Source organism: Artibeus jamaicensis, unplaced genomic scaffold (genome assembly GCF_021234435.1).
Source record: "Artibeus jamaicensis isolate MK-2021 breed Jamaican fruit bat unplaced genomic scaffold, CSHL_Jam_final contig_497, whole genome shotgun sequence".
In the NCBI taxonomy this organism is placed as follows: Eukaryota; Metazoa; Chordata; class Mammalia; order Chiroptera; family Phyllostomidae; genus Artibeus; species Artibeus jamaicensis.
Genome location: NW_026521863.1, coordinates 25,750 through 52,136, shown reverse-complemented (window position 1 = coordinate 52,136; position 26,387 = coordinate 25,750). Strand labels below are relative to the sequence as shown.

Sequence of the window (26,387 nt, the reverse complement as noted above, 5' to 3'; positions counted from 1 at the left end):
ACCAATAGCAATGAAAAGGAAACTGGGACTCAAATCAATGGAGTGGACCAGAAGAAAGCAAATAATGGCCGAACAGAAGTCAGGAAGCAAGAATTCAAAGAAATGAGGAGAGTCTTTAGGAACCGCCAGGACATCTTTAAATGCTCCAACATCCGAATTATAGGGGTACCAGAAGGGGGAAAGGCACAGCCACTAGTGGAAAACTTATTTGAACAAATAATAAAGGAGAATTTCCCCAATCTGGCAAAGGAAATAGACTTCCAGGAAATCCAGGAAGCTCAGAGAGTCCCAAAGAAGTTGGACCCAAGAAGGAACACACCAAGGCACATCATCATTATATTAGCCAAAATTAAAATGAAGGAGAGAATCCTAGAAGCAGCAAGAGCTAAGGGGACAGTCACCTACAAAGGAGTCCCCATCAGACTGTCAGCAGATTTCTCAAAAGAGACCTTACAGGCAAGAAGGGGCTAGAAAGAGGTATTCCAAGTCATGAAATCCAAAGACCTACAACCAAGATTGCTCTATCCAGCAAAACTTTCATTTAGAATGGAAGGACAGATAAAGTGCTTCTCAGATAAGATCAAATTCAAGGAGTTCATCATCACCAAGCCCTTATTATATGAAATGTTAAAGGGACTTATCTAAGAAAACGAAGTTAAAAAAAACATGAACAGTGAAAGGACAACAAACTCACAGTTATGAACAACCACACCTAAAACAAAAGCAAACTAAAAGGACAGCTAGATCAGGAGTGGAAACATAGAAATGAAGATCTCAAGGAGGGTTAGCAACAGGGGAGTGGGAGGAGGAGAAGGGGGGAGAAGGTACAGAAAATAAGTAGCATAGACAGTAGATAGAAAATAGATGGGAGGGCAAGAATAGCATGGGAAATATAGAATCTAAAGGACTTGAGACACATGGTCATAAACTAAAGGGGGGGTTAATGGTGGGGATGGGGGTAGGGTGGAGGGGAATGAAAGGGGGAATAGAACAACTGTAACAGCATAATCAATAAAAAAATTAAAAAAATAAATTATGCCTCACAAATATCCATTTGCTGTTGTTCTTTAGAATTCCATCCATACGTCTGTGTGTATTCATCTTCTACCTAGTGCACAGGCGTGTGTGTTGTTTTCTTCCAGAGTTATACTCTGGGACTTGTTTTCATCTCTAATGTGAAGAAAGGCCAGACTCTACCTACAGGATTCTGATGATCGATGCCCACACTGACCTGCCTGCCCAGTTCGGGCATGTGGAGGAGGCCCTGGCCCTCGGCAGCCTGGGAGCAGGCTGGCGGCATCCACGGGATCGGTCACGGCAGCGCCTCCGCAGACCACCTGCAGCTGCCTCGCTGTCTCTGTGCAGGGCGAGAACTCCTTCTCTGCTCTTCCACGACCGGCGTGGGAGGCAGCACATTCCACGAGCAGCAGACGAGTGCCTCTCGCCCAGGCACTGGTGACTTTAGAGACAGCTCCAGCTGAATGTTGGAATGCACATAATGTACGCGTAAGTATACACTGAATTAAATTTTTAAACATTCAATACTTTGTTATTTAAAAACATCAAAATAAAGTCGATACAAAGTTCTAAAGCTCAGGTCTTTTTTTCCCCTCTTCTTGCACATTTGCCACAAGAACCTGGGTCAAACAGAAAAATGAGAGACAGAGAACCTGTTTTTCTCCTGGTGACTCATAATGAACACACAGGGAGCCGTGCTCAGGGTCCTGGGGCTGACACCGTGACAGCGGCAATGGCATGTTGGCTTTTGCACAAGCTGCCCCATTGCCCTCAGGAATAAAAGCCGTGTGCCACCTCACAAGAAGGATCACAGGGACACACACTGTTGTGATGCTTCTACCCTTCTCATCAGAACGTCTACTCGGGTCTCTGTCACACACACACACAGGCACACACACATCCTCAGAACAACAGGTGCAGACAAAGGTGAGTTCAGCGTGAACCGTTTTCCCCAATACAAGCTTAGGGCACACCCAAGCCCCTACTGCCCAACCCGAAAAGAAAGCTGCATTGGTGAGGGCCTGCATCCACAAACTTACCACTTCCATGCGCTGCTGTGTTCTAAGGCCCCAAATGAAACAACTGGGGGCGTGCGGGGGTGGGAGTTGTCAGGAGTCCCACCAAGATGCAGAGCCCCTGAGTGCGGGAGCAGGAGCCTCCCACCCCACAGTTACAGGTGGAGGGCCGGTCTTTATTTGGAGGGGAAGTGTGGGGTCGTTCATTGATCCTCAAAGAAAAACATGTTTTAAAGCAGTTCATTTCCCTTCTGTTATCACCAAAACCCAAGTTGAAACTTGGGAATTTCTCACGTTTCTCCAGGTGATAAATTATGATGATATTAAAAATGTTCCTTCTCTGTTTTCCTAGGTTCCTTTGCATCTCTGTTGGGGGAGGGAGGGGCTTGGGGCCAGATTCTAGCTGATGAGATAGAAATTGAAGTCAGCCCTGGCTGGTGTAGCTCAGTGGATTGAGCGCGGGCCTGCAAACCAGACAATCGTGGTTCGATTCCCAGTCAGGGCACATGCCTGGGTTGCAGGCCAGTTCCCAGCAGGGGACTCATGAAGGCAACCATACATTGATGTTTCTCTCCCTCTCTCCTTCCCTTCCCCTCTAAAGATAAACAAATAAAATCTTTAAAAAAATTGAAGTCAATAAGGCTCATGATAGAGCTAGGGAGCTGCTATGAAATTTGGGGCTTTCTTGATAGAAAAGTGTGGCCATTGTCAGTCCTCTCCTACTCCACACATTGGGCCTGTCGGCCTTTGACGTGGTTGTGATGGCTGGAGCAATGGCAGCCAGTCTGCAGTCATGAGGGAAAAGGCATGCCCAGGGAGAGCATTTCTCTCTATTTAGACGAGCCATTAATAAAAAACAAGTTTCAACTTCCAGAAAGATGGAGGCATATGTGGAGACACCATGCTTCCTCACACAACCAAGTTTAGAGACAACTAAGTAATAGCAATAGAAAACACAGCCAGAACACAGAAAATTGAACTTTTCGGAAGTCTGATAACAACAAATTCTTCAGCCTGACTGCGTCATAATCCAGCAACCTAAGTGGCCCTGCCCCGGTGAACAACCTAAGGCTCCACTCTTCACCCAGCTGTGAGAAACAGCAGTGGGGGCTGCCATTTCCCCGCTCTGATCCCGCCCCCACATACAGCGTCACAACCCAGTGACCTGGGAGTCCAAGGCTCCGCTCCTCATACTTAACGGGCGCAAACAGACCCATACAGCGTCACAACCCAGTGACCTGGGAGTCCAAGGCTCCGCTCCTCATACTTAACGGGCGCAAACAGACCAAAAATGGCTCAAGAAGAGCTCAAAGCCCCAGAGCCTATAAATCTAAGCGATGAAGAAATAGCAAAACTCTCAGACGCACAGTTTAAAACACTGGTCATCAGGATCCTCACAGAACTGGTTGATTATAGCCACAAATTAGACAAACATATGAAGGCGAAACTAATTGAAATGAATGGAATTGCACAGGAAACAAATAGCGATGAAAAGGAAACTGGGACTCAAATCAATGGAGTGGACCAGAAGAAAGCAAATAATGGCCAAACAGAAAAGAGTCAAGAAGCAAGAATTCAAAAACATGAGGAGAGTCTTAGGAACCTCCAGGACATCTTTAAAGGCTCCAACATCCGAATTATAGGGGTACCAGAAGGGGGAAAAGAACACCCACCAGTGGAAAACTTATTTGAACAAATAATAAAGGAGAATTTCCCCAATCTGGCAAAGGAAATAGACTTCCAGGAAATCCAGGAAGCTCAGAGAGTCCCAAAGAAGTTGGACCCAAGAAGGAACACACCAAGGCACATCATCATTATATTAGCCAAGATTAAAATGAAGGAGAGAATCCCAGAAGCAGCAAGAGCTAAGGGGACAGTCACCTACAAAGGAGTCCCCATCAGACTGTCAGCAGATTTCTCAAAAGAGACCTTACAGGCAAGAAGGGTCTGGAAAGAGGTATTCCAAGTCATGAAATCCAAAGACCTACAACCAAGATTGCTCTATCCAGAAAAACTTTCATTTAGAATGGAAGGACAGATAAAGTGCTTCTCAGATAAGATCAAATTCAAGGAGTTCATCATCACCAAGCCCTTATTATATGAAATGTTAAAGGGACTTATCGAAGAAAACGAAGTTAAAAAAAAACATGAACAGTGAAAGGACAACAAACTCACAGTTATGAACAACCACACCTAAAACAAAAGCAAACTAAAAGGACAGCTAGATCAGGAGTGGAAACATAGAAATGAAGATCTCAAGGAGGGTTAGCAACAGGGGAGTGGGAGGAGGAGAAGGGGGGAGAAGGTACAGAAAATAAGTAGCATAGACAGTAGATAGAAAATAGATGGGAGGGCAAGAATAGCATGGGAAATATAGAATCTAAAGAACTTGAGACACATGGTCATAAACTAAAGGGGGGTAATGGTGGGGATGGGGGTAGGGTGGAGGGGAATGAAGGGGGGAATAGAACAACGGTAATGGCATAATCAATTTTAAAATAAATTAATAAATAAAAACAAGTTTCCAGAGAAGCTGAGAAACATCCCAGAAGACATGAAGTGGACAACCTTGGAAGCATGTGTCATGTGAGCTCTAGGGATGCCCCAAATACCCAGGGTCTATATTTTTCAGGGTTCAGAAGCCAAAAAGTTGCTGGAGGGAGCCACCGAGGGAGTAGAATTTGCGTATAGATGTGAGTGTGACTCATCTACGAAGGAATCAACGGCGTGAGGGCCACGATGAAAGAACTGCCCCTGCCGTAGCTGGCAGCCCCTGGGACAGTCCCCCCCTGAGGACCCTGTGCGCGGACACAGAATGGCATTTCTGTTGTTCTCAGCTGCAGCTGTGTCTTTCTTTATGCACCTGCCTCTCTGCTTGGTCTATGGCTCTGCGAATACCTGGAAGGTGAATGCATTCGGTGCCGCGAGCTGGTGCTGAAGCTGCGCAGGGTTAGTTGGGGCCAGTCTGGGAGTTTTTCTAGGATAAGAAACACCAACACCTGGTGGAGAACAAACCTTAATCCGGATTATTTTTTTATATCACTGGCTGGTCCAATTTCTGCTTCTAAGAGCTATATTTGAATATCTTTTTGAACGCTATTTTTTGTTCCTGATACTTTCTTTAATCTTTCAGCATATAGCTTATCAAGCAGAAAAAATGATCCAAGTTTAGCGAGGCTTTTCCGATGTACTTGAACTTCCGGGAAAAATGGAGGAGAAAGTCATGCCGATCGGGGGAGAAATAAAAGGTCTTTAAACGGACCCAGGCCCTTCCTCACCTAAGGGTGAGAGACTATTTATGAAGTGTCCCTCCCTGGTATTCTTCTGCTGGTTTCTGAGAACTAAGACAACAGAGAGACCCGGCCCGAAACCAGCGTTCCCAATTTTCCTGTGGGGATGACCCAGTCAGGTTTGAGGTCGGTACCGCGACCGGACAGCAGGCCCCTGCGCGGGCTGTCTATCCAGTCTGGGGGGCGCGGATCCCACTGTGTGAATCGGCAACTCACCCGCATTTCCAGGATGGAGAATCGTGCGAGGCGTAGCGCAAGCCCCTTCCTCTCGCGTCCCTCCTCGTCCTCTCAGGCCCCCGAGGCAGAACCAGGCGCTGACACCAGCCCTTCCCTTCCCTCCCCTTATGCCCAGTCACCCCCCGCGGGGAGCCTTTCGCTGAGGTCTGGGCGATGCTTCTTCCCCAGACCTAACCCTGAGCTACGGGTTCACGCTGCACTTCCCAGGTCTTCTCCCAATCCTGCAACTCGGTGCCGCCCACGCACCACGTGTGTTGCATTTCTCACCACCACCCGCCTTCACCTGCTCCCGGGCTCCGCTCCCCCAGGAGTTGCTCACTCGAGGGAACAGTTAGCTCCATGGAGATACAACTGGCCTGTAACCTTGCCTGGGCTTGAGGAGACAATCGGCTGGTTCGATACACATGGATTGCGAAACATTGCCACCCTGATGACCTAGCTCCTCCGCGGCTTCCCGTCCGTGGGTCCCTGGGGAGAACACGGAGACCTGCTCTCCCAGCTGATCCCGAGAGGGGCCCGCTGAAATTCCCCCGAATGGGCACCAGGGGGCGCCTGTTCTGCGCAGACCTTTGCCACTGAGTAACAAACAAGATAAAATGGATAGTTTCCATTTCTTCGACATTTTCAAAAACGGTAACCCTTTGCAGTCTTGGGAAAACAACCTTTGTTAATGCTTCAGACCCTCGCCTCTCCGTGGGCAGGTGCCCGTGGAGCCGAGAAAGGGAGGCCCGAGGCCTTCCCCAGGCCTGCAGCACACTCACCTAGAGTCCCGGCCCCTGGTGTCTCCGGCGAAGCAGCTGGAGGCCCAGGGCCTCTCAAGAGAAAACCGTCAGCGCTGCACGGGCACCTGGAGTGTGTGCAGAAACACTAGAATCTGCAGAACCCCTGCAGGGAATAGGGGGCGTCCGCGCTCCCTTCTCAGGGGTCAGGTGTCCGACTTCGTCTCTGCTCTTCCTTGGCCACCCGACGTGGGGAATCGCTCACACCCTCACGCAGAGCAGGCAACGCCCTTGCCAGGGGCCGGGGGTCGGGGTGGGGAGGGGAGCAAAACTCCAGGGTTTGAGGGGCCCAGGCGGGAGACAGACTCCTGGACTCAGGCCCCAACCCGTCATGCAGGTGGACCGACAGTCACGTGAGGGGGAAGCTCAGTTGCGAGCAGGTCAGCTTGCGGGACAAAGGCCAGGGACTCTAGCGGCGCTCCCCATCCCAGCTTCACTGCTGACCGCGCAGGTGCAACGCAGGCGCAATTCCGGGACTGTCCCATCTGCGGTATGGAGTGGGTTTTTTTCCCCTATGATTCTTAACTGCGCTAACTGCTAACCACATGGAACACAGAAATGTTGACAGAAGGAGAGAAAAATTTTAACTGCAGAAGAAGAAAAACATTGATGGGGGAACTTCCGCCAAGATGGAGGCATAGGTGGATGTGCCGTGCCTTCTCACACAACCAAGTTTAGAGACAACTAAATATTAGCAACAGAAAACACAGCCAGAACACGGAAAATTGAACTTTTCGGAAGTCCGTTAACAATGAATTCTTCAGCCTGACCAGTAAGGGGCGAAACCAGTGACTGGTGAGGGGTTGCACAGGAGGACTCGGTCAGACGGACTCAGGCGTGGAATCCAGAGGCGCGGAATCCAGGCACAGGGTTGGACCTAGTGAGCGACCCAGCGAGCCACTAGGCGAGCGACCGCGGAGGAGACAGCGGGGAAGCGGTGCTGCGTGTTGACTGTGGTTGCCCATTTGTGCACGAGCGGACAGGCGAGGGAGTGGGCGGTTGGACCGGGGCCGGCAGTCCCCGCGGCCAGAGGCAGTAGAGGGTACTGCCATTTCCCCGCTCTGACCACGCCCCCACATACAGCGTCACAACCCAGCGACCTGGGCATCCAAGGCACCGCTTCTCACACTTAAAGGACCAGAACAGACCAAAAATGTCACAAGTTCTCAAAGCCCCAGAGCCCATAGATCTAAGTGATGAAGAAATAGCAAAACTCTCAGACGCACAGTTTAAAACACTGGTCATCAGGATCCTCACAGAACTGGTTGATTATAGCCACAAATTAGACAAATATATGAAGGCGAAACTAATTGAAATGAATGGAATTGCACAGGACACCAATAGCAATGAAAAGGAAACTGGGACTCAAATCAATGGAGTGGACCAGAAGAAAGCAAATAATGGCCAAACAGAAAAGAGTCAAGAAGTAAGAATTCAAAGAAATGAGGAGAGTCTCAGGAACCTCCAGGACATCTTTAAAGGCTCCAACATCCAAATTATAGGGGTACCAGAAGGGGGAAAGGCACAGCCACCAGTGGAAAACTTATTTGAACAAATAATAAAGGAGAATTTCCCCAATCTGGCAAAGGAAATAGACTTCCAGGAAATCCAGGAAGCTCAGAGAGTACCAAAGAAGTTGGGCCCAAGAAGGAACACACCAAGGCACATCATAATTACATTAGTCAAAATTAAAATGAAGGAGAGAATCCTAGAAGCAGCAAGAGCTAAGGGGACAGTCACCTACAAAGGAGTCCCCATCAGACTGTCAGCAGATTTCTCAAAAGAGACCTTACAGGCAAGAAGGGTCTGGAAAGAGGTATTCCAAGTCATGAAATCCAAAGACCTACAACCAAGATTGCTCTATCCAGAAAAACTTTCATTTAGAATGGAAGGACAGATAAAGTGCTTCTCAGAGAAGATCAAATTCAAGGAGTTCATCATCACCAAGCCCTTATTATATGAAATGTTAAAGGGACTTATCTAAGAGAAAGAAGTTAAAGAAACATGAACAGTGAAAGGTCAACAAACTCACAGTTATTAACAACCACACCTAAAACGAAAGCAAACTAAAAGGACAGCTAGATCAGGAGTGGAAACATAGAAATGAAGATCTCAAGGAGGGTTAGCAACAGGGGAGTGGGAGGAGGAGAAGGGGGCAGAAGGCACAGAAAATAAGTAGTGCAGACAGTAGATAGAAAATAGATGGGGGGGCAAGTATAGCATGGGAAATATAGAATCTAAAGGACTTGAGACACATGGTCATAAACTAAAGGGGGGTAATGGTGGGGACAGGGGGGGTAGGGTGGAGGGGAATGAAGGGGGGAATAGAACAACTGTAACAGCATAATCAATAAAAAAATTTAAAAAAAAGATTTGGGTTAAAAAGAAAAAAACCCACTTATCAAAGAATACCTCTGAGAGACCTGCCTCTCTGGACTAAATCCCCCATCTTTGACTCAATATGCTATGCACATAACCTTGAGCATGTTGGTGCACTTTTCTGTGCTGGTCTGTGAGCTGCAAAAGGAGGAAAGCGCCCGGCCTGGGCCCGAGGTGACGTGGCATGGTGGGACGGGCTCTGGGGCAGGGTGAACCCCACGCCGGGGCACAGGGGACCATCAGCGCTGCTGCCCACCCAGGTCCCCCGCTTAGGACAACCCAGGCCTACCTGTCAGCTTCAGCTCCACCTGGCCGGCGGCACGGAAGGTGGCGTTCACCTTGCTGCTGGTGGCGTTGAAGCCGTCCACCGTCAGCGTCGCCAGCTGTGTCTTCCCCAAATACTCGTAATGGCCCTGCCACACGGAGCTGACGAAAAACACGTCAGGAGGAACTGCGAGGGAGGAGACACAGGCACAGATCAGCCCACGTGGCACCGAGCTACGTGGGTCTTTCACAACAGAGAAGACGGACTTGCTCGGGGAGACGCCAGACATGAGCACAGTGACGAGGACGACGGTGACGGACTGCATGCAGGCCCCTCACGGCGTGTGGAGCTCAAGTGCACCCCCGGGGGCTCCCTCGAGGGGCAGACACACGTTTGTCAGTTTGGGGGAGACAGAGTGCAGATGCAAAGCAGACCTGTGTGGCTGGAGCGTATGTGGGGCCAGGACCACCGACACCAGGTTAGGCTGGGTTGTGCTTTATGAAACGCATGGCAAACAGCCCCAGAAAATCGTTGCTGACGCGTCAGTGACACTCACTTTGAAAGACAGAGGCTCGGGGGACAGATGTGGGACCTGTGTCAGGAACGTCCCGCCCTCACGCAGCCTGCTCGGCCCGGCCCCGTGTGGGCTGGCTACGCCGCTCACAGAGACAGCCTGCTGCGTTCGTTCCGCGGGCCAAACCGTCTCCCCCTGCCCTGTCCCCGTGGAGACGCCCCACCACAGGGAAGACAGACGGATGGAAGGGTGGCCCACGTTGCGGGTGTGGGTGAATTCAGAAAGAAACGGCAGGCAGTCTGTGTAAGACATTAAAATCCACCTGGGACAGGACGAGTCACAGAGACTGCTGAGACGCTCTCTCTTGTTGTTCACTGACTGAAAATTAAACCCATTTCCCACACCTCTGCCGGCCCACGCGCCTGAACCGCCGCCCATCTCACAGCCTTGGCCGGGGGTGCACCGGGGAAGGGGCCTCACTGCTTGTCCCTCGAATGGGCCCCCAGGCAGGGCCCACGTGGGACAGCGGGACAGGAGCCCCCACAAGTGGCATCGGAGGAAGCACGTTGCTCGACTTGCGGGGTGGAATGAAAGATTTGTTTCTCCCAAAAAGCACTTTTTTGCAGACCCACTTAGAGCAGCCGATGCCGGGACACACCTGCGGCCACGGCCCCTCATCCAAAGGTCCACTTGGCCGTTTTCCTGACTTCCCCAACAGGCTGACCCGCAGGACACAGCCTGGCAACGGGGGAGTCGAAGACGGAGGGAACGTCGTCACTCCCTGCTGTTCTGAGTGGACCCGACTCCCAAATCACAACAATTCAAGAAATGAAATAAGAGTAACACGGAGATATCAACGCCGGGGTCCCATGCGTTTGCTGGTTGAGAACTGACATTAAACGCGGCTGCCGTCTGCCAGCCTCATGGCCGCCGGGTCTTCACCGGCAAGCCCCTCGCGGCTTCCCTTACCAAGATGAGCAGCCTTTAAAATACTGTCGAGGCGGCTTGATTTCCCCTACTCGGAATTTACCCACTGGGTGGGGCTTCTAATGTGCTTGCGGGGGCTTCACTGAAGGGACTCTTGGTGGGGGCCTAGGAAGTGGCCTGTTCTTGTTCGCACGTGACTGTGAGGAGCTGATGGGTCATTCTGGGTCCTTGTCATCGGACTGTCAGCTGGTAGTGTGCAGTGGTGCGGCCACCAGAGAGCGGGCGTGTCAGAGCGTGCCACACTGATCAGAGCTGTATTTAACAGGCATGCACGCCCCTCCCAAGAGGAGATGGGGTCTACCAGTGGCCACGTGTGCGCCTCAGAAAGCACACAGAGTGGATACACTGTTTCGGTCTCTCAAACAGAACGTAAGCAAACAGGAGGGGGACACACGCCTCAGCCGCACCACCACCACCACCACCAACACTTCCTTCCTTCCTTCCTTGAGGGGGACAGTGCAGCCTGGGGAGGGAGTGCTGATTTCACTCGGCGTTCAACTTGTAAATAACAGCTACACGGAAGAGCCTGGGAATTTGGGTTTCCGTGATGCACTTGTAGCAATTCCTGTAACCACACAGTGACCTTTTGACTCCTCTGAGGATTTTCAAGTGTGACCCAGCAAGAGCATTTTTCACACCCTGCACAGTTGACGTGATAATAGATTCTTAAGCCCAAGAAACCAGTGTTAAAACCCAAGTGTGGGAAATCCAGGGAAGTGGCCTTGTATATTTACCAAGATTTTCTATTGCTGTTTGAAAAAAGCTTGACTTAAGTGATGACCTGGGGAGCACTGTATCATTTAAACGCTGTCTGGAGTTAATGCCATGTGTAAGTCAGGGTGGTTGATTGGGAGTGATAACAAATAGCTTCCTTGAGAGGCAGGGCTGTGTCTTTTTGATTTGCTCCATCGTGCGTTTAGCCAGGTGCCACATGCAGCAAGCCGTGCTAGTTCATGTCTCAGGGGCAGAGGCTGCCTGCAGCTTGGGGACCTGTGGTGAGAGCGGGCTCATGTTTGAGCTGCTCGACTTGGGGTCAAAGGCCTCACCCAGGTCTGCTTCCTCGGGGGGAGGAGAGGACCTTAACCCTCTTTATAAGGCTCTCCATTATATCACTTTCTGTCTGCAGCTCTGGCCCCCAGCTGCCACCCGGTGCCTGCGGCACCTTCAGTGGCACAGTGTGAGATCACGCCGGGAGCTCCCCCTCCTAAGTACCGCTATTGCGTTAACCAACCGCGGTCGAGAAAGCGCTAGGAATTTGCTGAGAGGCCTTGGCGATCTCGGTCACCGACATGCCCACTTGGTTGGGGACTAGTGGGGTCGGAGACTTGCACGCCCAAATTTGTCTCGCTGCCCAGAGTAGAGGACCAATCACGGCCCTTGATTGAAATCTGTAGCTGGTCAGGTATACAAACCTGGCGTTTTAGTAACTGTCTCATTAACTTCTCTCACTCCTTTACCTACAAGTAAAAAGAAAAATCGTCATTTTCAAAAACAGGTATTTTGGAATCAGTTTGAAAAAATGTCAGATCGAAGCAGTTTTCCTTTCTCCAGATTCCTCAAGTGTCCAGGAGAGGCACATCTCATCCCCATCCATTCTAACCCCTGAATGCCCGGAAGACATCCCTTGCGATGGTGGGAAAAGCTTCCAGGGGAAGCATCAGTGAGTCCAACCTACGCGTCTCCTTCCACTCAGTGTCTACAACAGAGAGCCTTGCAAAGCAGGGTTTCTGTGGTCTGTTTCTGACTCCTACGTGGGACATGCTGCCCCCGACCGAAAGGTGATGAACTAACTCAGATACTAGAACTTCCCATAACTCAACAAGTCCCTGCCCAGGTCGATGCTCTTATAAGTTAATACCGAATAATGCCAAATCGTGTCTCTTGCAGAACATTTAATTTGGTCTATCGAGTTAAACTTAACTCATAATTTCTTAGCTTTTCTAGTTTTGTATCAAAGTACAGATTATAATTTTTTTCAGTCTATTTACTTCGATTTCTGGTTGGAGAAGGGCGAGGGCAATGAACGTAAGGGTGAAGAATGGAACTATGAATGAGCTCCAGGAACCAAAGCTAAAGTCGTGGGGTCGATCGTACACACACACGACTTTTACTGATGGGGTTCCGTGCCCAGTGTGTGTGCAGAATCTAAGTTTGGGGAAGGGGCCTGGGAGAGCGGCCACCACCAAGTCTGGGCCGGGATTACTCCTCTCGTTCGTAAGTACACAAATTTGGGAGTCATGGACGCATCATGTTCCTGTTCATTGTTTTTGCAATTTTAAAAACCAGAACCAGTGTCAAGGACATGTAAGCTTTGATTCCACCACCTCACAGTTTGTGGTCTTAAAAACGACAGTTTAATTCACTGTGCACCCATACATGGCGATACTTGTCCGTTTTCATTAAAAGATAAGTTTTTCCAAAATGTATGCTGTTTTCTTTGAATGCATACTGGTTTTCTTCAACCAGACAGCTTTTCTCTCTGGGTTAAAACATGACTAGCACATGGTAGCGCCTGCATCTCTCCTTTGCCCACGCCTCCACAGTGCCAGACACGTACCGCACACACGTGCACACACACAGGAAGCACGGACAAAGTCGGGTGCCCACAAAGCTGTTCGTCTGGGGGTCTCCCGCCGGCACCCCAGCCTGGTGGGTGGCGGGCCTCCTCTCGGCTCTGCGAGGCAGGCTCGTGGGCGACTTACTTTTACAGACAGGCGACTTCCCCGTCCACTTCATGTCCGCTTTGCAGGTGCGGTGCTCAGACCCCCCGGCCAGGAACAACCCAGGGTGGCAGGTGTACACCAAGGTGTATCCGAAGGTGGGCAGGTCGATGGCCCGGACGTCCGCATGGGCCAGCGTCTCCGGCTGTCCGCAGGCGTGAGCTGCAACAGCATTCATCCCGTTAGGGGACGCAGAAACCCGGTTTACTGTGCACTTAACCCATGAAGACATGAAGAAAGAGGGCGACACTCTGGAAAGGCTTTACAGTTACTCTGTATTTTGCAAGTGTGAACACAGTATCAACTGAATTATCACTGGTACCCATGCCCCCTCCCTCTGCACCTTTCAGCACCAGGGAGAGCTGGTGTCTGTCCCCTCCCTCCCTCCTCTCTGCCGTTCTCTCTCCCTCTATCCCCGTATATACACACACACGCAAAAGTAGCTTACAGTTATGAGTATGCAAAACACAGAACTTATTCCTGAACTATTATTTCATAGTTATTGTATTATTTCCCATATGAATTTCTCCCAGCCGACGTTGGCCCACCCCTGTGTGTATGCATATACGGCCTTTCCTCCACAAGTGTGTGTGTGGTTATTCGGAGAAATTTAGAATAGAAATCACAGCTTTGAAATAACATAGACTGTTTGGGACATACCAGTGAGATCAGTAACACGTCGGATTTCCTCAGACGGCCAGTCCTACAAACTGAACGAACACAGACTGGCACATGGGTAGAAATGTGCCTTGATTTTGGTCTCAAGGCCAATAAGTGAATCGACTACTCAGTTAAATGAATAATTAATTTTGGTGAACATGTGGTGCGTGTCTAGTGATTGAGTTACTAGAGAGTCTCGTTCCCTTTCCAAATATAATTTAGGAATCAGCAAGATTTCAATGTTCAGATGTCAGGTAACTTCACATTCTTTCTAAAGTTTATCCACTGATACACACCCCAAGTAAGGGCTGGGCAGATTGTTATGGAATAAGTTTATGACGTTAAAATTGTGAACGCAGCTGTTGGAAGCATCGTCATAGTCTTGACTTCAGCAAACGCCAGTGCCATGCAGACCCTGTATCAGGAGGCTGCCCACGCACAGGTGTGAGCACAAGCGTGTGTCTGTGTATGTGTGTTAACACCCACATTCATAATTTGAGTAGTGATTGAGGGTCGAGTTGATAGCTTTGAAATAAATGCGTACCTCCCAATACTGGCAAATACACACAAATATCGTATCTTATCTACTATGGGGGTAATTTTTACAACATTCTGCTCTTACAATATTCACCACTGAGAGAGAGATGCCAAGGAGGTGGGGGTGGACGCTGACTCGCTAACCGTCCACCCAGCAGGGTGAACATGTCTCCGAATGCTCACAGCTTAGTCAGGACATAAACTCGGATCCTGAGGAGCCGTGGGGACAGTCGGTCATTTCCAACATTCCTGCTGACCCCTGGACACCTCGCCTCAGCCACTTGGCCCTGCCCCGCAGTCAGATGGGGATGCGTTAGAAGGATGGCGGCTTCCTCCCTGTGATGCCACTACACTGCCCTGCACTGTGGTGAAGGGTTAAGGGGCCTTCTCAGGCTCACGGGGACCCCGAATCACCTGGAGCGCCAGGTAGGCCAGATACTGTCCCTCCTCGCCCGGCCTGCTCTGTCCCGGGGTTTCTGATTGGCGAGTGTGGGCCGGAGGCGAAGAACCACCTCCCCCACCCCCGGGTCCACTAAACCCCCAGGGGACTCTGATGCTGCTCGTTCTAGGGAGTCCAACTTTGAGAGACACTAGTTTAGGGAACTAAAAAACCATCAATCAAAAAAAAAAAACAAACCAGGCCAGCCTCCCATCACCTCCCTTGAAGGGAAGCCCTCCCCAGACCCTGGGGGGCACCGGGGGTGCGGCCGCGCAGAACGGCTCACTCACGGATGCACTCAGTCTGGGTCCCGCTGCACGTCAGGTTGGCCAGGCAGGTGCACATGGTGGAGCCCTGGACGTGGTAGCCTTTCCTGCACCTGAAGAACACTGTGCTTCCCACCTGGAAGGGGGACGGGACGAGGGCTCAGAGGTGCAGCGGGCGGAGGTCCCGGACCATGCGGTGGCGGGGCACCCAGCCCCAGTCCCTCTGGTGTCACCGAGCCCTTAGACCCAGTGAGCTGTGCGCACCAGAGGGGCTCCCTGGGGTGTTGAAAGTACAGTGTTCCTCTCATTTCCGCCTCACCTCTCTTCACTTCACTTTGTCCTGATTTTCCCCCCACTTTTCCCTGCTGCGCCCATTTTAAGCAACGGATACTTATTAGGGAATTGCTGCTGTGGACACTTCTGGGCACTGGCCAACCCTGTTCCATCTGAGCTCCCTTCAAAACTCCATCCAGGCTGGGAGCTTCAGACAGAGTGCGTCTGCTCCCCGCCGCGTCTTTCCGCCAGGCCTCCGCCAAGCGAGCTGCTTCCCCCTGCAGCCTGTGCCTGGAGGTGCCCTGGAAGGTGCCAGGGGTCAGGAAACGTGATTTCAGAGACCGAGTTATGGTCACGTGTGGAGAGATCGCTCATATCCAGAACACGAGACCAGGGCCTGGGTGAAGAAATCTGCCACGGAAGGTGGTCTGGGCTGGCAGGTCTGGGCTGGCTGGGCTGTGTGGGGTCGGGACCCACTGTGCCTGGAAACTCCGTTTGGAAGCCATGTGAGTGCTCTGCCCTGCACTCCGAGACCCCTCACAAGGGGGTACTCCGACCCTCTGCCTCTGGCCTGTCCCCTGTCCTGCCCACGTCTCCCTCGTGGGACTGGGAGGCGTGATGGTGAGCAAAATGCCCGGAGGCAGTCGCCCCTCGGAGGAGGGACGGTGAGAGTCGGAGACAGTAGCAGCTTCTCATCCCTGGTCCTTCCCAGAGAATGTTCCAAGTGGAAGTGTAAGGCAAAGAAAGATTTTTGGGGTGTGTTTGGAGGCATCGCTCTGAGTGATGGAATGTGTCACAAGTGTATTTTCAAGTTTCACTCCAGAGATTTCTGGCGTGCAGTTGTCCCACGGGTCCGGCAGACCAGTTGTAGTGCAAAGCCGTCCAGGGCACATGTTTACTGAAGACAGTCGTGTGGCTCACTGGAGACAGGCAACATACTCAAAGTATCCTGATCAAGCACTGAAAAGTATTTGCACCAGCACAGTTAGATTAGTCATCCTGATGTCTGGGTTCCACAGAAATTAGGTGGTACAAGGAGGGGACCCATCTTGAACACATATCCACATGTGGTTCTCTACTGAAATGTAAGGAAAACATTGTGTTTCTGGAATAAATTGTGAGGGGTGAGGAATGATTTATGTGTTAGAATAACGTGGAATGGGAGAGATTGAGGGTCAGCTAAGGAACCAACACCAGGCCCCTCCAAAGGGTGGTCTTCATCTGAGAGAGGTGATGTTACTACCCTTGTGGTGGTTTCTGGAGGGGGTCCTGCTGAAGGAATTCCTTGTAGAAAGCCAGCAGGTGACTTGCAACAAGCACTGCTCCAGGTCAGACCAACTGAAAGCACCGCCTGAGGGAATGAGTCTGGAATTTGTCAGTAGAAGCTTCATGATAAAGTGAGAATGCATGTTTGTCTTTGGTGACCAGTGAAAAAAAGTTCCAGCCTGGCTGCACAGTCCTGATTCATGCACAGTGCTCACCAGACCTTGCACCTTCACGTGGCCAATTACTTAGGTCTTTCTGAATTTCTCTTATTAGAGAGAAATTTCCATCCCTGGAAGACTGCAGAAGCCACCTGGAAGAGCTCTCTGCTCCAAAAGATAACAAAGTTGTCTTTTCGAGGGACCATGGAATGGTGAAAGGTGGCCGAAGACAGTGGAACAGAATAGTGACGACCTTGTGCAGTCACCGTGTTTGAGGAAAATGAAAAGTGTGCCTGTCTTCGCATCTCACAGTAAAAAGTGAAGGAACCTTTCAGCTGAGCCATTTGTGGGACCTAAGTTCCAAGTGGTGGTCTCTGCTGCCATCTTGTGGCTATTTTGGGAATGACACCTCAGTGCAGTTCAGCAGGAAAGGTGGTTAATTGTAGTGCAGTATCAATGGCTTTTGAGGGTAGTGGTATTTCCAAGTGCGTTCCAAAGCGTCTAAATGTCCGCACTGTCCAGTTACCTTGAGTGGTGTGCAGGTTAATTTGCTTTGTCTGTTGCAGCTTTCTTAAATAAGGGGAAAATACAATTTATTCAAATCCTCCATCCAGAAATAGAATACAATAAAATAAAATAACATCATTATCATTTCATGTGTGTGCCCTTCTGGACATGTCTAGACACATGTTCCCACCAGTGTGTCTTGGCTTCATTTACTGTTTTTAGTTCCTAAAATGGGTGCAAGTCTTGTACAATTGGACGTTTTGTGACTAACCCGTGTGTTCAAAGGTGCAGATTTTGTTCTTAAGTTTCAGTGTGTAGTATGTTTAGCATCATTCAGTTCAAATTATTTTGTAACTCACATGGTGGTTTGTGGGGGTGACTTTGCTCGCAAGTCCCCCTAGTAGTCACGGATGAGAATGAATATGACTGAGACATGATGTGATCTGCTTGGGGAGGAGAAGTGAGCAGTGGCCAGTTTCTCAGGGGAAAATGGCCAGCAGGGGCCAGTTTCTCCAAGGAGAAAAAGGTCTGGAGGCCCCTCCTCCACGGCCTTTTATTGGGTTGTAATACACAGGAATACAGGGCAGCAAGGATCAAACAGTAGATAACATTTCAAAAAAATCTGAGGGCTTACTATGAGTCAGAGTCTGTGAGGAACAGAGTTTAGGGTTTCTTGCTCAAGCCCTTAACATATGAATGAAAGCACTCTTAGCAGAGCAGATTTCACAGGTTTATCAGGAAATCTTTGTGATGCCAATTTTTCCCCAGGACACACTCCAGCAAGGCAAGGAGCTACACCTCTCCCCAACAGGTATTCAGGCTTAAGGGGATGAGAGCCAGGAAACACTTCTCCCAGAGAACATGGGGACTTGGGTTATGTCAAAGTGGGGGGGTGCGCGGGAGTCCATTGCTCGTTGTTGCAGTCCCCCCCACCCCAAGTCCTTCCATGAAGGCCTCCCAAGCGATCGAGTCTGGCTTAGGTTGTCCCCCACTGTGAAGGATCTTACCCGTCATTGACTTCCACCCAAGCTTTGGGGGCAGGGAGAGGAAACTGAGGCAGCGTTTGCTACCAGAGACAAGCTTTGTCTCCTTCGGCTCGCATACCCAAAGGTCCTCTCTCACTCTTAGCCACAAGGGATTGAGATACAATTCCTAGTACCAGGCAGAGCGCTCTACAACAGAGGTGGTCTCTTGTTTCTGAAAGTGGAATGCTGTATTTCTGCTGAGAGAGGTTTGTTAAATCTATTATGAGTATACATTTTTGTTTATATCTATGTTCAATATAATTTAAGTTTGTGACATTGTTTATGAATTTGAATCTTCCTGGTCAATTAAACTCATTGATATGAAGTGCCCTTCATCTCTAGTCATGCTTGTTACCTTGAAGTCCACTGCATGTTAGTATGTAATTTTCATGTGGTTTATGTTTGCATAATACAGGGTGGGGCAAAAGTAGGTTTAGAGTTGTGAGTACAAGAAACAAAGTTTATTGTTGTCCTATTATTTAATAACTATGAGATTATTATCCATGTGAAAAACTATAAAACTGCTTTTGCACCATCCTGTGAGTCTTTTCCCATTCTTTCATTTTCAATCTTTTTTTACCCCATGTTTTAGGTCATTCTTCTTTTCTCCCAGTTTGTGTCTTGTCCTTTTATTCTCTGAACTTTTTCAGAGGACTGTTCAATTTTATATAGTATACACTATTAATGTATTTCTTCATTACACTGCATGTCCACTTATATACCTGAGTCCTGGCTGGTTTTGTTTAAATGGTCCATTAAAAATCAAACTTACAGATGGGGGTGGGGCCTAAGGTCAGAGGCAGGACTGGGCTGGAGGTGAGAGGGGGCCCCAGATGTGGGTGGGGCTGGGCGGGAGGCATATTTAGGCGGGCAGGAGTGAGGGGCGGCCCGTTCTGGTGGAGAGATGAACAACTATGGGAACTGGAGGTCAGGCGCTGCCAGAGGTCAGGGACTGCCAGCTGCTGATATCCGTGGTCACGAGGTGATGCTTTGTATGTTTATCTAGATATTTCTGTTGTGGATAACTTTGGTAAATAGATATACAAAGATAGCCACTTTTTAACCCCAGAACAAGATGATATTTTTTGTTTGTTCAAGTGTCTGTTATTGTGTAGCAATTTCCAATTTCACTCATACAAATCCTGTAAATTGTTGTTAGGTTTATTCCCAGGTGTTTTTTTTTCCTACCTGTTGTTGCTACTGAGTTTTTTTTCTTAAATTTATATATTTAATTTACTATTTCTTTTCATGTTATTTCCCTATCATTGTACTAAGTTCTGTTTGTGATACTTTTCCGTTGATTCTCATGAGTTATGAGGGTAAACATGCTCTAATGCTATAATGATCATTATATGGTTGTAGCTGTAGGTGACCTAGAAATAGTTACAGCTTGAATGAAAACAGGAAGATGTGAGGTAATGTGAGGAGCTAGAAAAATGGTCTTTTTTGTCATAAATACATTAATGAGTAAATAAAATAGTAACATCCTTCTTAGCATTTTAAACGAGTTTAGGGCCTGGAAGCATGATGTTCCAGAAATCAGAAGTAATTTGTGACAGGAAATGTGCCCCAGGTAGGTCATCTGAGGAACACAGAAGGTAGCAAATGGGCACATTTTCAAAGAAGAAAACCTCAGATGGTCAAATGTGGAATCTAATAGTAAGATTCTTTGTTCTAAGTGACATTATGAGTCAGTTATTAAAGTGATGTGTGAGCAGCGGAAAGAAGCAGGATCCTCACTCAGGTGACTACTCTGTGTAGTCACAGTGTGATCTGGTCTCCTAAGTGGACAGATCTTCCTTTGCCTCCTGACCTATTGCCCAGGATACTTTTCCCCAATGGTGGCAAGATGGCTGGCATTTTTTTGTTCTTTAAGTTTTGGCTTCCATGCTTCCTGTTCCAAGAATGGCAGTATTTCAAGACTTCCGCCAAGATGGAGGCATAGGTGGATGTGCCGTGCCTTCTCACACAACCAAGTTTAGAGACAACTAAATATTAGCAACAGAAAACATAGCCAGAACACGGAAAATTGAACTTTTCGGAAGTCCGTTAACAACAAATTCTTCAGCCTGACCGGTAAGGGGCGAAACCAGCGGCTGGTGAGGGGTTTGCACAGGAGGTCTCGGTCAGCCGGACTCAGGCGCGGAATCCAGACGTGAGGAATCCAGACGCAGGGTTGGACCTAGTGAGCGATCCAGCGAGCCACCAGTCGAGCGACCGCGGGGGAGACAGTGGGGAAGCGGTGCTGCGTGTTGACTGTGGTCGCGCATTTGTGCGCGGGCAGACAGGCGAGGGAGTGGGCGGTTGGACCGGGGCCCGGAGGGTCCCCGTGGAAGCGGGGGTGCTTTCCAGGTAGAGAGTGGCCCGGCCAGTGAAGGCGGGGAGAAAGCAGAGGGTGCCGCCATTTCCCCGCTCTGACCACGCCTCCACATATAGCGTCACAACCCAGCGACCTGGGAGTCCAAGGCACCGCTTCTCACACTTAAAGGGCCAGAGCAGACCAAAAATGTCGCAAGATCTCAAAGCCCCAGAACCTATAGATCTAAGCGATGAAGAAATAGCAAAACTCTCAGACACACAGTTTAAAACACTGGTCATCAGGATCCTCACAGAACTGGTTGATTATAGCCACAAATTAGACAAATATATGAAGGCGAAACTAATTGAAATGAATGGAATTGCACAGGACACCAATAGCAATGAAAAGGAAACTGGGACTCAAATCAATGGAGTGGACCAGAAGAAAGCAAATAATGGCCAAACAGAAAAGAGTCAAGAAGCAAGAATTCAAAGAAATGAGGGGAGTCTCAGGAACCTCCAGGACATCTTTAAAGGCTCCAACATCCGAATTATAGGGGTACCAGAAGGGGGAAAAGCACAGCCACCAGTGGAAAACTTATTTGAACAAATAATAAAGGCGAATTTCCCCAATCTGGCAAAGGAAATAGACTTCCAAGAAATCCAGGAAGCTCAGAGAGTCCCAAAGAAGTTGGACCCAAGAAGGAACATACCAAGGCACATCATAATTACATTAGCCAAAATTAAAATGAAGGAGAGAATCCTAGAAGCAGCAAGAGATAAGGGGACAGTCACCTACAAAGGAGTCCCCATCAGACTGTCAGCAGATTTCTCAAAAGAGACCTTACAGGCAAGAAGGGGCTGGAAAGAGGTATTCCAAGTCATGAAATCCAAAGACCTACAACCAAGATTTCTCTATCCAGCAAAACTTTCATTTAGAATGGAAGGACAGATAATGTGCTTCTCAGATAAGATCAAATTCAAGGAGTTCATCATCACCAAGCCCTTATTATATGAAATGTTAAAGGGACTTATCTAAGAGAAAGAAGTTAAAGAAACATGAACAGTGAAAGGACAACAAACTCACAGTTATTAACAACCACACCTAAAACGAAAGCAAACTAAAAGCACAGCTAGATCAGGAGTGGAAACATAGAAAGGAAGATCTCAAGGAGGGTTAGCAACAGGGGAGTGGGAGGAGGAGAAGGGGGCAGAAGGCACAGAAAATAAGTAGTGCAGACGGTAGATAGAAAATAGATGGGATGGCAAGAATAGCATGGGAAATATAGAATCTAAAGGACTTGAGACACATGGTCATAAACTAAAGGGGGGTAATGGTGGAGATGGGGGGGTAGGGTGGAGGGGAATGAAGGGGGGAATAGAACAACTGTAACAGCATAATCAATAAAAAAAATTTTTAAAAAAAAGAATGGCAGTATTTCAGAGGTAGGACCGTGGACGTTTTGGGCCAGAGAATTCATTCACCTGGGGAATTGTCCTCTGCATTGTAGGTGCCTGTTAGCATCCAGTACCTGTATTCGCTGCCAATACCCTCACTTGCTTTCCCCTCAGGACAATCTAAAATGGCTCAGTATGTTGCCTAAGTACTATTGAGGGCAAGAATTGCCTTTGATTGAGAAACAGTTTGAAGCTTTTATCATTTTTTAAACCAGAAAGATGTTGATCTGGCATGCAGTATTTTTATTACTTTCCTCTGCTAATTATTTTCCACTTTGACTGTGATTTATTTCTGGAAGGTATTTGGAAGTGTATTTTAAAACATCTAAATATAGGGACTTTCAGTTACCTTGTGACTGGTTTCAGGATTAATGACAAAGAGAGCAAATAAGCATAGTTTGTGAGACATTTGTTGCAAACTGCTGTATAGCAAAATAGTCATTTTTTAAAAAGTTCCAAGTGTGCTTGAAAAGCATGTTTAATTTACTTTGTTGCCACTCACCTAAACAATGAGAAAAAATTTTAATCAAAAATGGACCCTAAGAGTTAAAAAGAACAGCCCATCAGTTTATGTACATACACTTGCAGATATGTCGATGTGCGTGTTTCTGTCCGCTTTGTCTGGATTTCACTTACTGTTTTAGGTTCTAAGTATGGGCACAAAGGTGGTACATTTTCAGGTTTTATTTTTGATACTGTGCATTTAAGGGTGAATATGTTTTTGTCAGGTTTTGGCATGTAGTATCTTTATCCCCATTCAGTGTATTTTGTAACAATTGAAATAGTTTTATTTTTGTGGTTATTTGGAAGTGTATTACATAACTACCAAATATAAGGACTTTCCGTCACTCAGTTTTAGTGAATTCTAGCTTCAGTGCAATAGGAGCACTTAGAGAAACATATAGTATATAGTTTCAGTGCTGCGGTGCTTGTTGAAACTGGCTTTATGTTGGCTTGGTCAAAAGAAAAAACTTTTGGGAAGACGGAGTTATGGAGATGCCTGAGAGATGGAAGAAAGCAGTGGGACAAAACGGTGAACACGTTCTTCAGTGAAATTAATGGTGAAAACGAATCTCATCTCTTTTATTGTGTCTGTACCTGAAAACCAAATGAACCTTTTCGTTTTAAATATCAGGACTTAACTGGTTACCTTTTGTTCCTGATTTCTATAGTAACAGCAATGACAGAAAGAAACATACTGTATATCATTTCAGTCCTTAGAAATTTGTTAAAACTTGCCTTAGCAGAGGGCGGTCCCTTTGAAACATGTCCCAAGTGTGGCCCTCTGCTGCCATGTCACGTGTCACTTGGGAGTAACAGCTTCATGCAGACCAGCAGGAAAGGTCATAATTATAGTGAATTATCTACTCAGGGTTCATGGAATGTTATTTGAGAAGTGTCTTTTTATTACATTTAAATGACAGGACTTTCTAGTCTCCTTCTGTTTCTGACTTCTGTGTTAGCAGCTATGAGGACAACACATGTATTTTTTATCATGTCAGTCCTTTGAAGTTTGTGGAAAACTGATGGATGGTACGGTTGGGTCATTTCCAAAGTGTTTTTAGTTTGCATCCTGCTGCCGTGTCGTGGGCTTTCCTGGGAATGACACCTCAGTGCTGGTCTGCAGGAGAAGTGGTTGATTCCAGTGGAATATCAACCACTGTTGGTTGCAGTGTTATTTAGAAGTGTGTTTTATTTCTTTTAAATGTAAGGACCTGTTAACAACTATGTGTTCCTGATTTCTACATTAAGAGCAGTGAGAGCCAGAATTATACTGTATATAATTTTATTTCTTTGTAATTTGTGTAATCTTGCTTCATGGCTCATTATGGTCGCATCAGAATGTTCTCAGTGTGGTTCTCTTCTCGTCTCAAGTGCATCTTGGGAATAACCCCTTAGTGCAGGCCGGCAGGAAAGGTGGTCGGCTGTAGTGAATGATGTACGAATGTTGAATGGAATGGTACTTAGTCATGAACGTTATTACTCTCATATAAATGAACTTTATAGTTCATTTTTCCTTCTCTCTCCCATGTACAACAGCAGTGTCTTTATGTCAGGTAACTAGGCACCTGTTGTGGGCCGGACCTGTGTTCATGTTTCAGCTGCGTCCGTGTCTTTGTGGTCCAGTGTCCTGTGTGTGTTGGCATCATGGCAGCATTGATGTCCCTCTCGTGTCCACATCCTCGCCACGGTAATGTCACAGCTTCCCCAAAATCACGACTGTGTGTGTAGGTCCCCTCTGCCTTGAAGTCCTGATTGTGCTGCCGTGTTGTCTGTGTTTGTGTCCCTTCCACATCACTGTCCTGTGTGTGTTGATGTCGAGGTCCTGCTGCTGTGCTGCCTGTATTTCAAAATCCCGTCTGCATCGACGTTCCCACTGTGCCACTGTTCCACCTGCATAGATTTCTTGGCTGTGCCACTGTCCTATCTTTATCGATGTCCCGGTTCCCTCAGTGTCCCAGCTGCACTTTTGTACCGTCTGAGTCAATGCCTTGACCAAGGGAATATGTGAGTTGGGCTGCTGCCCTTTCTGTGTTGATGTCTTGGCCTTGTTGATGACCTATCTGTGTCAGTGTCCTGCCTGTGCCTTTGTTCTCCTTCATCGATGTCCCAGCTCGTTGATCTCCCAACTGCATCAGTGTTTCAAATGCTGCCATATCCCAGCCACCTGATGTACGTACAGCATTGAGGTCCTGACTGCGACATTGTCCCACCTGTGTGGCCGTGGCTTACCTCCTGGTTGTGACTTCAAGGTCACCTGCCTTGCACTTGTGGGCTCTGCTGCCTTCTGCCAGCTGCAGGCAGAGGTGGATGGTTTGCACTTAGAAACACTCAGTCATTTCACCCCCTGTGGGTGATGCGAGCAACCCCCTGGCAGCTGGTTTTGCTCCTTCAGGCCATGTCTGCTGCTGTTGCCACAAGATTTAACAATTTCAGCAAAGCAACCTATTCTCAACTGAATGATTATGTTGATGAAATTTGGAAGAGTTTATTAATTTAGCTTGTGTCCTGTAGTTTGTGGGATTCTCTAACAAAAAGTAACATTCCATGAAGGCTGCAGTTTTCATAAATGTCCTATCACCCATTGTACTGGTATAAGACCCTGTTTCCCCAGACTCCAAGGGCCCTATATACCTGATATCACCTCATTGTCCCGTATTCATTTGTAGTCATGCACGTATTAAATGCTGAGTATCTTGTATTGATCTGATTATGCTATTTTGTTTATTATCCCACAGGTATTAGAGCTGAGAAAGTTTTTTGGAAAATAATTCATTTTAAATCCCTCACAGTTTAGAAAAGCCGGAAGTGTGGAATGAATGGTGAGACAGTGCTAACTCCTGAAGCTGTTGCAGCCGGGAGATCATGGATGTCTTTCTCCAAGGTCAACATTGTTTTTGTTCACTCTGTGTTTCGGCCTATTCCTGCTGGGTTTGGTAAAATTTTGAAGTTTGCATTTGGAGAGACAAGGGTTTTATCTTATTGAATCACAGGGTTGTTTACAATGGGAGGATCCAGTTCACCTCCTGCCTCTGGTCTCTGGCAACGGGCCCCGGGTGTCTGTCTCCAATTCCAAATTATGACAATGGCATCCTGGTTAGAGATCTGCATCCTGTGTCCAGGGCCTGTGCTTCAGAGTCAAAATGTATTTGGTTGTGGGTCTACACTCTTGCACCTCTTAGGATGTGGATTTGTGTTCTGGTTTTGCATGTAAGGTTCATGTGCAGGTGAAGCTTTTGGTTTTGGTGAATGGCATCTGGGATTAAGGGTCCAATGTCAGTCCCTGGCAACTGGTGTTTGGCCTTCGGACCTCATGGTCTGGCTTGGGTGAGGGCACAAGGCTTTGGGTTTAGGGCTTTGGGCCTGCAGTCCTGGTTTTGGTTTGGGTCCACTCCAGGGTGCATGTTTTGGAGTCAAAGGTCTGTGTCCAGGATCCTGAGTTTGGCTGTTGTCTGGTGTCTGTCAACAGATGACCATTTTGACAAATTCAATGCCAATATGAATCCACAAGTGTATGGAGTTGAGATAGGTTTGTAGAAAAAGTAGGAAAATTCCTTGGCAAGTGAAATGGAAAAATAAGGCCTAGCAATTTACATCCAGGTAATAAATCTGAGGCCTTTATCTTCTCTGACCAAGGGCATTTGAGGGCAAATGGTTCACACATTCCAGACCACACAAGGGAAGATCCACCTCAGTCCCAGCCCATTCTCTGGTGACTTTTCTGAAGGAGAAAGTCACCAGAGCAGGACCCTGATCACTCTGTGTGCTCCTGTTGTTGCATCAGCACATCAGTGA

General features: G+C 48.0%; 1 protein-coding gene across 1 annotated transcript in view; it reads right to left on the bottom strand.

The window, feature by feature from the left end:
• Nucleotides 1-6,389: 6,389 nt before the first annotated feature.
• Nucleotides 6,390-26,387, bottom strand: part of LOC119035443 (histone-lysine N-methyltransferase PRDM9-like) — a 33,950-nt gene continuing 13,952 nt past the window's right edge. Inside the window, exons 5-8 of the mRNA XM_053668700.1 lie at nucleotides 15,131-15,242; nucleotides 13,187-13,366; nucleotides 9,008-9,169; nucleotides 6,390-6,445 (exon numbers count right to left, since the gene is read on the bottom strand). Coding sequence (XP_053524675.1) covers nucleotides 6,390-6,445; nucleotides 9,008-9,169; nucleotides 13,187-13,366; nucleotides 15,131-15,242 — 510 coding nt within the window. The remainder of the gene's footprint in view (nucleotides 6,446-9,007; nucleotides 9,170-13,186; nucleotides 13,367-15,130; nucleotides 15,243-26,387) is intronic.